We start from the raw sequence: 11383 nt of genomic DNA on the forward strand, positions 1-11383 counted from the left end.
AGGAAATCGCGCAACTGCTGCAGCAGTTCAGCCTTAGGGCAGACGATATTCAGCATCCGCAGATCGAATTTACCAGCTGACGAGACGGTCCTCGTAAATTCGTTGAAATTGTAGAACTGCGTCCGAGTGGTGAATTACAGATTGCCGTCGACGTAGCGGAAGATCGACGTCACGCCTGTCGGTATTCCGGGAAACGTCGCCTCGAGGGGCGTAAATTTGGCGACTTTCTTGTCCTTGTCGCATTCGTCTATCTCGCCCACCGCGTTACCGTTGAACACTACGTAGGATATCTCGGAAACCGCATTGCGTTTTGTTGTTGGGCGTTCCGTCGCCGGGTAAATCGTAGTAATTCTGAAGATCCTCGAAGGCTTTGCGAAGAACGTCGTTTCGTCTCTGAGCCGGAACCGCGTCCACGTCTTTGGACAGATATCCGTATTTCTGCAGGTAATTGAACGTGAGCGCGTAATTTTCGTCCGTAATTGTGGAATTGATGCACCCCGCGGCGATAAAACACGCGGTTAACGCGATTATGCGCGCGAGCCGCATCGTCGAGAGCGAGAGAGACGGCGGAACCGCGATGACGGCGCGTTGCGGTTTGAGCGCGATCTCGACGAGCGCTCCGGATGCGAACGTTTACGCGATGACGCTCGTTAGCGACAACGCGGATAGGTGGCGGCGCGGTTTTTTTTACCGCGATATTCTCTTTTTGTCGCGCATTCTCGGCGCGGATAGGTGCGGCGGCGGCGGGGTCTCGGGTGGGAAAAAAATGCGTCGACAATTCCGGCGGATGAGTCAGTGTGATAAAATACATTGTTTCCTGCTTTCTAAAGAGAATCCGTGTATTTTTACTGGGAAACAGTAAATAGTCACTGATTAAAGCAGTTATAAGTATACCACTGAGAATCAGTGACATTTCACTGAAAGAATTAGTATTAATATTGACTGTTTTAATCAGTAATATTGGACTACTAGAAACAGTGACTTAAAGCAGCAAAATCAGTAATGTGAGCTGATTAAATCAGTAATATTGACTATTTCAATCAGTAATATTATACTACTAAAACAGTGACTTTGAACAGCAAAATCAGTAATGCAAGCTGATTAAATAAATAAATGTCCCAGCAAACAGTAACAAAGAGTAATAACCTTAATACATATTATAATTTTTTATTCAACAATGTAATTGTTACGTACAAAATGTTTACAGAATGAAGTCAATTAAAAATTAAGTAAGTAAACAATAACCAATATTCGACGCGTGTTAAATATATTGAGCTTTGCGCAAAGAATCTTGTTTTTTACACAATTTTTAACGCGTTTCTCCAAGCTAATAACAATGTTGCAAAGGAAAACGATCCAGGAAGCGGTAGACAAGGGTGAGTCTTTACCACCTTCCATCGACAGAACATAAAAAGCTCGGAAAAAAGCGAAAGATAAAGCCGAAGATTATCAAGTAAATATCGCAATAAAAAAATCTCTAGAAAATGATTTCAAGATAATATCCTGTAGCTTTTTTCGCTAGGTTACATTTCCTAGTGCTTGGAGGTTGGCGTTCACAAAATACGATTATAAGCAGCGGTGCTCACGAGAGAGAACAATACAGGAGGACTTACGTAATAATTAGAAATAATATTATTTTATTCAAGATAGTAGCCGAAAATATAAAACGCGCATTGAATAATATGAATAAGATATAGATATTATGCAATATTATCCAGTGTAATATTACAAATATTAATATGAGTAGAAGACACCAAAGCATGGTGTCTTCTAAGCACTTTACCCGATATTTTAAAACAATAGTTTTCTAAGAAATAAAAAAAATATATTAGTGTTTCTGCATACTTTACGTCAAAAACATAATATGTTTTGACCAATAAATTGAATGCCATGATAGGCGAGTTCAAAGTTTTGTTGTCCAAAGTTAAAGTTTGATTGCCAGCTTGAATGAAATACGGTGCTGCAGATTGTCCCTTGATTAGAATAATATAGGGCTGAATTGGATTATTAGATTCATTCCTTAGCTTACGAGCTTGTGCCTCTATGTTTGTTCCTTCCTAAAAAAAGGATTTTTCTGTGTGTTTGCAAGTATTATAAAATAACTTTTAAATGCACTAACCAAACTTACAGGCCATATCTGTATTAACGAAGAATTTGGAAAAATAGGAGAATAAATTTCATCATGTTGTCCTTTATCAATGTTCTTCTGAAATTAAGTATCCAAATATTTGAATCGTGTTTTAACAATCATATTTATATCAATTTATACTAAGAAATTATAAGAATAAGAAATAAAAGACTTACTCCTTTTGATAAGTTTCCAACAATAACTGAGATTAATAATCTTATTCTGTTTGATGTTCAGTTCTCTGGTTCAATACGCCGTGGTTTATGCTGAAAATGAAAAGGGAGAAACAGTCTCTAGTTTATCGTGCTTTACTATGGGTCCGTTGGGCCTCCATCTTTGCCCCGTCGGCAAACTATAACCTCGCCCCGTTGGGCCACCGTACTCGTCAGTACCCGCGGTAAATGAACTAAGGCTCAAGAAGCTTTCGTACTTACTTTTAACCTCACCGTTTTTGCAAGCACGCTTAACTCAGTACCGCAGCTTCTCTCGTTCTTCGTAATGTACACCGCTTAGCACCGCTTTGTCCTTCGTCACGTATACTTCGTTCTCGTCTTCTGTTTCACACATCACTGACATCACAATCCTGTTCCGCTTCTTCGCACCATCAATCAGCATTACCAACAGATAACTGATTTTACAGTGACATCTTACTTTCACTGACCATAATCAGTGAAATATAAGATAAAGAAACAAAAAGTAAACGTTTTACTGAAGTTCAGTAAAATACTCACTGATTCTCAGTGAAATCCTATTTTACTGTTTTAATTAGTGATATTTTCACTGATTCTACTTTAGAGAGTGGATGTAAAAAATATTATTATTATATTTGTACCATAAAAAAGTTGTAGCTAGAGCGGGGGGTTTTGGGTAAAAAAAAATTGCATCAACGATTCCGGCGGATGAGTCGGTTTGATAAAAAAAAATGCATTAACTATTTTCCTCGATGCATATTTTCCTCGACGCAAAAAAATGCTATAATATTTTTAATATATATTTTTACCGCAACATCCTTCTTTTTTGTTGCATTTTTTCGGTATATAAAGAGCTCGCGGCTAGACTTGGGTGTAGTTTACCCGTATTTTTTTTTAACGCAAACTATTGCATACCGCCGAGACATATAATGGATAAAGTGTATAAACTTTGCGCGATGTGCGACGAAATGCAGACCCACGTAGCACACGTAGCTACGGCTACGGACGATTTCCACCGAGCGATCCTGCAGTGGCGGGATCGACTCTTCAACATCGTGCAATGAGCGCCGTCTTGTCTCCATTTGATGGTGTGCGTCGACGAGGACGCACATATGCGGGATCGATTGTAAGTGTACTAACGTTAAATTATATTTTTCTTAAATAACGCTGTTTATTTATCGATAATATTTATCAATAATATATTTTTGACGCAAAGGACTCATTGTCTCCCTGTTGCGAAAAGCGCGCAACTACATCCGGTTGTACGCCGCAAGAATCAGAAGCATCGACCGCGATGCCGCGCGCTTCGACCGCGACGATCGCGACGATAAGGACGGCGACGAAAATGACGACGAAAATGACGACGAGGAAGAGAGCGCGGCCGAGGAAATATTGACTTTGATATTATAGATGTTGGCGGTGATGTGGAAGCCCAAAAGTGTGAGCTTCCTTATCTAATAAGTAAAAAGTTGTAACGATAAATGAGTCAAATATATAAATAAAATATAAAATATATATAATTAAAATAAACATTCATTATAAAGCTGTGTATAACGATACTGAAATAAATATGTACTATATAAAGTAGTAAATATAATGTAATATATAGTATAGTATAGTATAGTATAGTAAATATCCGCGACCGGCCATTTTCGCGCGCTCGGTAGCATATATATAATGTATACGTATATAAATACGTGAATGGTATGCGAAAAGAGGAACACCGTTTGTCATAAATTTTACGTCGATCTTTATTCGATAAAATATAAATAGAAAGATATATATGATACAATGGAGTAAAATAAACGATTAAACACAATATATATACGAAATAAAAAAACGAGCAACGCAATAAGATAAAACGATTAATACATTAAAAATAAAATTATATTAAACCAGTAATATATAACGTTTTTTTTACACAAATTTATAAAGTATTTAAATTCGCGGACTACTCCGCGAGTTTAAATACTCGCTCGATCCACCAATCGCGCTACTTCACCACGTTCTCCATGGCGCAGCACCGTTGGTGACGCCGGCAACGAAACGCGCGATCGGCGCGAAGAGACTCCAACCGATCGACGTCCTCGTACTCCGCGACGACGGTCACGATCGTCGCGTCGACGTCGCCGAGAATCTTCTGCAGCCATCTCTTCTTTTCGAGACCTTTCACGTAGATTCGCGCGTTGGGCGTCTCCTCCGTCTCACGCAACTCGTCCAGGTTGTCGCATACCGCGCGTCGAATGATCGTTTTCGCCTGGCGATAGTCCGTGTCGCCGTCCTCCCAACGAAGACCGTGATGGTTCGCTATCAACCAACTGGCCCTCGCTTTCTCAGAGCTCGTCAGCAGATTCCAACTCATCGGCGCGCGAAACACGTGATGCGCGAGCAGGCGCGTCTCGCTTCGCAGCACGGCCACGTCCTTCGCGACGAATCTGACGCCCACCGTGAATCCTTGCAGGTCGACGAAGATCGTCGTCGTCGTTGCCGCTGTTGCCATTGCATCGGCGCGCGTTGGAAAAAAATTAAAGAACAGACGTTCGTTTAAGTTGCTCGTTCCTAACAGAGTCTGAAACTTTACAATCTCAATTTTTGTTTCCCGGATGAGGTATCCCCACAACCTCATTTTCCGTTTCCCGGATGAGGTATCCTCGCAATCGCATTTTCAGTTTCCCGGATGAGGTATCCTCGCAATCGCATTTTTCAGTTTCCCGGATGAGGTATCTCGACAACTTCAATTTCCGTTAGATAATTTTGCGCACTACGTTGGTCAGCGGACTGTACTCGATGACGCGATCGTGAACGATGAGACAAAAAGCTGTGATTTTCGGCGGAACGTTTTCCTTGTTTTCGAACTCGATGCGCACGTCCACGGTGGCGCTCTTCACCGATTCGTTTTGACGGGAACAATCGATCACCGCGAGCGAAGCTACCCGCGCGAATTCGCGCGGGGAGAAGAACGCGCCGTCGCGACCGTTCCCGTAGTACGTTCCTCAAAATTTCGCGTACATCTCGTACAGCACGGCAAACTTGTCGCTTTTGAAATCCACGTTCACGTCGTCGTAGGGATAGAATTCCGAGTTGAGATACATTTTTACGTTGGCGAGCGCGCAATGATCGAACCTCGAGGCGTCGCCCGCGAATTTGTTTTGCCGTCCGGTCTGCAGCGCGAATATGACGTATCGCGGCTTCTCCAATTGCGGCGCGGCTTTCACGGCCCACGAATGCTTGGTCGTGCTCTGCAGCAGGGGAAATTCGTACAGATCCCAAGAGCAAAAGCCTACGCTCAGAAATCGTCCGCTCTCCAACGTTCGCAGTAGCGATAACTTAGTCACGTCGTTCAGCGCCACGTGAGGCATACGCCATTGCACTTTCAACAACGTAATTTTAGGATCCTTGGCCGGATCTTTCGGCACGGTCTTCTTCGGAGCTAAGACGCAGTTGTGGTCGCTACGAGAGCGTATCAAGATAAGCTCGTGTCGCACGTTTATCACCACGCGTCTGTAGTCCTCGCAGAAACCCAAAAGAATATTCAAAGGTACGCAAAAGTTGAATTGATGGGACGCGTTGTTCAGATTCGATTCGCTCGTCGGATAACTCCATCCGGCGTTCTGCAGTTTTCTAGCTCGTTCGACGGTCAGCGACACATAGTTCTTTATTGTGCTGGTTATGCCGACGTTTCTACACCGGTCGATCTCCACGCCGTCAAGCTCGTATCGAATTTCGTCGAACATAAACGCGACGCAGTTATTGACTAATTTCGCGCATTGTTCCTCATTCGTCACGCCGTCATCGTTGAGTCGTCCCTCGACGTACCTACAGGAAACTGTCGCACGGCAGCGTATACAGATCCTGCTGCTGTATGGGTATTCGTATCTCGTCGTTGTGTCCGAACGTCGTGTTATCGTACGGGTTATACGTGTGAGTCTCGATTCCGACGATGCGCTCGTCGAAGATCGGCTCACCGCCGATACTCAGGATATCGGCCATGATTTTTCCTCTCGAAGTAGAAACGGCTCGACGGTGACGCGTTTCTCACGGCGAGACCCAGCGATCGTAGGAATCTGACGTTGGCGTTGCTGAGAACGGCTCCCCCTCTTCCGCCTCTTTTCTTTCCTACGCTTCCGATCTTAGTCCAGTCAAATTAGACATTTGAGCTCGGAAGTAAAGCGGTATCAATGAAACCTTTTTAGGGTTGTTGGGGGGATGTAGAAGAGCTTATTTCTGAGTTGTCGGGCTAATCGGACTGATGGGTTTTTAAGGGGTGGAGGGGGAATGAAAAATTTTGTTTTTTTGCAATAACTCGGCGAATTTTGACCGTACATGATTTACTAACCTCTCATTTTGTAGCTCTTTTAAAGCCCTACAATTCATTTTCTGAAGACCCTAACTTAAAATCAATATTTGTCGAGTTTTAGCGAGTCCCGAGCGCACTCGACTCGACACGCGTTAAAAGCGTGACTTCCAGAGGCTTCCCTGGGCTCAATTTTTAACGAATCTGAACGACTGACCCTTTGTTTTGTAGGTCTCTTTAAGCCTTACAACTTTGTCAGTGGCGGCACATTTCTATCTATTAATGGAAACGAGATAAACGCAAAAAACCGCGACAAAATACATTTTTTCCCACTTTCACCGGCTAGAACTCGACAAATATTGATTTTAAGTTAGGGTCTTCAGGAAATGAATTGTAGGGCTTTAAAAGAGCTACAAAATGAAAGGTTAGTAAATCATGTACGGTCAAAATTCGCCGAGTTATTGCAAAAAAACGAAATTTTTCATTCCCCCTCTCTCCCCTTAAAAACCCATTGGTCCGATTAACTTGACAACTCAGAAATAAGCTCTTCTACATCTCCCCAACAACCCTAAAAAGGTTTCATTGATACCGCTTTACTTCCGAGCAAAAGCCTTTTTTTTGTCTAATTTGACTGGACTATCTCGTCGTAGAACGGGCTAGCTTGCTCGTTCGTACAATTCGCGCTAGATTCGTTCAGAACGAGCATCCCTCCTCTCGCTCTCTCTTTCTTCAGGGATACGCGCTAACACACACACACTAACCGTGACGACGACGTACGTGCAATCTGATCGTTATCTCCTTGCCGCGAAAGTTGATCAGCCGATCTTTCTGATCTACGACTCGCACCGTGATAGGTGACGTTTCGCGCGACGATCGGGAGGTAAATGATCTGCGTCGGAGTCTCCGACAGTTTATATCCCGGTGGAACTTTTGGCGCGAATTCGTGTATCGCGTGCACCGAGCGTCCGTTGCTGTACGCTCCCGCGGTGATACTGCACTCGATGCGAATTATGTTCACGCTCATGACGTCAACGGGTCCGTTGGAAACGTACCATTTGTTCGGTTTTAGGATACGATCGCTCGAGAAACCCAAAAGAGAACCGATGTTGTTCGGTTTTGTAAAATTCACTCGGTAGGCGCACTTTATCTCGCTTCTCATGGTATTCTCGTTGGCGCGAAGATCGAGCACTCTGTCGCCACCGTCGTCGTCCCCGCATATATCATAACCGTCGCCATCGTCGTCGTCGTCGTCGTCTTCGTCCACGTATACGCGATAAACCTCGTCGTCGGCTTTGTCCTTCTCCGTTCGGTTTTTTCTTTTACCCGTCCAGCGTCGTCGGTCCGCGGTTTTCCTCTTTTCTCCTTAATTTTGTCTCTCTCGCGGGCGCGACGTTCGTGATGGAGAAGAGCAGCGCGCAGATATCTGCTCACGGCTCGCAGCTCGTACAAACCTTCCGGAACGACGATTCTCCGGTCGTCCTCGCCGTAGTAGAAGCGATTGTTCGCGGATGTAACGTTCGGTATTGAATTGTACGTCTCAAAAGTCGCCAAACCCAGCTCGTATTAGTCTTATCCTTATGTATCTATCCTTTGCCTACAACTAAATTTTTTAGGATCTTTTACTTATGATAATTACAGATCAATAACTGTGTTATTCATATTTACGTAAATGATTACACAGATGCGACTCGACAGTACAACTTTTCGAAAATTCTAATTACGCCTTCCTTATACTCCATAAAAGATTAAAAACAGACTTGAAACTCGACTCGCGATAATAAGATCATACATTTTGACTACTACACTCAATGAATGTCGAAAAATATATAAACAACACAAATTCTTACCTACTCTGCCATTGTAACAATGTGACATTCAAGAGAATAATAACATTTGGAGAACAAATTGGAACACATCGCTCTGTCCTTGTCTAGAGCGCGCATTTCAAACTGCGTTTTCGAATGGACTCGCGCAGCGAGTTAAAACCTCGGCAGCCTTACCTTCACAGGGGCGAAGGTGCGGCAGCCGGGTATTATTTTGAAGGAAATTTGACGAGTTTTCCAACGATATGTCATTCGTCCATAAAAGTGATAGGTGTAGGTTAGTTAATCAATATTGTCATATTGGACATCGGCAGCCACCCTTAAAGCAAGGGATGAGGGGTGACAGCCGGGTATTGGAAGGTCCATTTTATTGCCCCCTATTTATTGAAACATATACTTTTCATAAAAGCAATGAGTGAAGTACCTCGCACAATTTCATTTGTTAACAATTTGTTATAAGATATAAAGCAGGGGGTACGACTTTGGCTGACAAGCAATTAGTATTGTGCGGTACATTACCCACTGTTTCGAGTAAAAATTTGTCATAAAAGCGATCGACCCAAATTTTTGCGGTGGGTTCCCGGACTATATTCGCCGTCGCTCAGATCCAAAGCGGGAAAGTGACTCGCCGTGAGAACGCTGCCAGTCCCGGTCAACGTGAGCGTCAGCGACATCGCGGGAGAACGTCGATCGTCCGCCCGCTCCCCCCCAATCGATCTCGCGAAGAAATTGCAGGCACAGCTGTCCGCAGATTCTTTGATCGAATGTCTGAAACGTGCAACGATTGTACGTCACGACCGCGCTCTCGCCGCCACCGTCGCCGAGATACCGCGCGAGATCCCTCGGCGGGCGGAGATTTCCAAACGCGTCGAAGTAGATCGCCGAGTTCCTTTTTTTCGCGTAAGCGACCCAATGCGTGGCCGGGCCCACCGCGTCGTCGAGATTCCTGATGCCGCACTCCGCGCGTCGCACCTTCGTCGGCAGAGCGTCGCGCATAAACACCCCGCGGAAGAACGGCACGCGCAGGCGTTTTTTACGCGAGGTTTTTTTTTCGCCGACTCTCCTCGCGCCATCTCCGCGCTTTTTATACGGCGCAAGATACAACCCGCGACCCTCCATCGCGCGATTGTGTCGCTGCAATTCGTCGAGCTGTTTTTGCGTCGCTTTGTTGGCGCTCACCGCTTTGGCCACGCCGACCGCGCCATCGCACCGATCAAGGAACCGAGAGCGCCCAACATTGGTAGAAAGAGCAAGAAGCCGCCGCGTTTCGCCGTCGGAAGTATCCTCCGCTTCTTCCTTCTCATCTTCGCGCTTCTCCTTAAACCCGTTCCTTTTCTCGTTTTCCTTTTGCGTTCCATACCTATGCCCAGCTTCGTCTTCATAGCCGCCCATACGGCCGCCGCGGCGAGTCTCTCACCGGCCGTGGAATCCCTCGCGGTGACGCGCTCGCGCGCCCTCTCGGCGAGGCGTCGATCGGCGAAGTGTCGCTCAGCGAGCTCGCCGCTTTGCGAATACGCGACGTCGTGCTCCCGACACGCCGCGTCTAACGGATTGATGCCTTCTTCGCCGCGCGCTAGTCTCTTCGCTAGACGCGTACCGGGCCCGCAGAACTGATAACCGCGTATGTGTATCAGTTCGAAGGGAAGAGCGTTCGTTTATCGCGCGATTGAGCAGACCAGTGCCGCGCATTCGGTCACGGTTGCGCGAGGAGGATTTGCTTCTTCTTAGTTCGAACGGGAAGTCGATGATTCACCGTTCACAGGGCGAAAGCGATTGCACTCGGGATCCGCTTGTATATGTTCCGGCAAACGGTCCCACAACAGATGCACGTATCTCCCAAATTGACGCAACAGAAGGGCCTTCGGAACGTATTGCAACTCTTCCACCGTTAGATTGAAAATTTCGTAACTGTCCACCAGTATGGGAAACACACTACTGTGAGACATCTCGCCGATGCGTGCAAACAATTCCGACAATCGCGACGTCGTTCCGCCCGACGAGGCGCTTCCCGACTCGGTCTTCGTCTTCGACGACGTGGCCTGCGACAAGCAGGACAGAATGAAGAAGTACTTTTCTATGGGCCGACATTCGAATATCGATTGCTTCTATCTCTGTCAGACGTACGCCAAGATATCGAAACATCTCGTGCGCGACAACGCAAATCTGCTGATCCTGTTCAGGCAGGATGGCACCAATCTGCGATACGTGTACGACGATTATGTGAACATCGACATGTCGTACGACGAGTTTCGCGCTTTCTGTCGCGAGTGTTGGCGGCGCACCTACGGTTTCGCCGTGATAGCTTAGACAAAAACAGCGCGTTGCGAGGCGGACGGTACAGACGGAGCTTCCACGACTTCGCCGTGCTGTAGGGCCGAACGACGCGAGTATGAGCATTGAGCGCGATCGCGGAGGAGAGAACCGCGCGAGAGATAGCCAAGGCGCGCGCCTCGATTCGCAGGAAGTATGCCGCTCTCAGGGCCGGAAAAATGGAGCTGCGAGATTGCTCTAGAAAAGAGGTACGAGCCTATCGTCAAACCTCTGAAACGGCTCGCCGATGACGTGGAACGCAGAGGTAAAGGACCGGGCAAGATCGACGACGACGGTCGACGACGGCGCTGGCTTTGCGTTCGCGAAAAAGATGAAAGCAACGAAAAGAGCAAAGAAGGACAGCGAGAACGGCGACGACGACGACGACGCTGGCGTCGACCTGCTGGAGCGCGATTATTGGGAGGACGACGACGTATTCGCGCCAATCGGGACAACCACAACGGCGGAAAAAAAAGAGTCGCGTCCGACACGGCTGAGTTCAGCTCCCGCGACGACGACCGCGATGAACTCCACGCCGATCCGCGACGATTTGGTCCAGTTTTTACCCAGAGAACGCGAGATTGTCTCGGAGACGACGACTCCGCCTCCCACGTTGGAGACGTCCGCCGGGAAATCT

The 11383-nt window shown here is 46.3% G+C and overlaps 1 protein-coding gene across 1 annotated transcript; it reads right to left on the reverse strand.

Moving 5' to 3' along the window:
• Positions 1-1025: 1025 nt before the first annotated feature.
• LOC143898262 (uncharacterized) lies at positions 1026-2743 on the reverse strand. The gene is made up of 3 exons (XM_077407607.1): positions 2633-2743; positions 2129-2206; positions 1026-2057 (listed from the first exon to the last, which is right to left on the reverse strand). The coding sequence occupies exons 1-3, from the start codon at positions 2741-2743 to the stop codon at positions 1701-1703; spliced, it is 546 nt and encodes a 181-aa protein (XP_077263733.1). The 3' UTR covers positions 1026-1700.
• Positions 2744-11383: the final 8640 nt, after the last annotated feature.

This window comes from Temnothorax americanus, unplaced genomic scaffold (genome assembly GCF_048541705.1).
Source record: "Temnothorax americanus isolate GAGA-0224 unplaced genomic scaffold, ASM4854170v1 Scaffold228, whole genome shotgun sequence".
Lineage (NCBI taxonomy): Eukaryota > Metazoa > Arthropoda > Insecta > Hymenoptera > Formicidae > Temnothorax > Temnothorax americanus.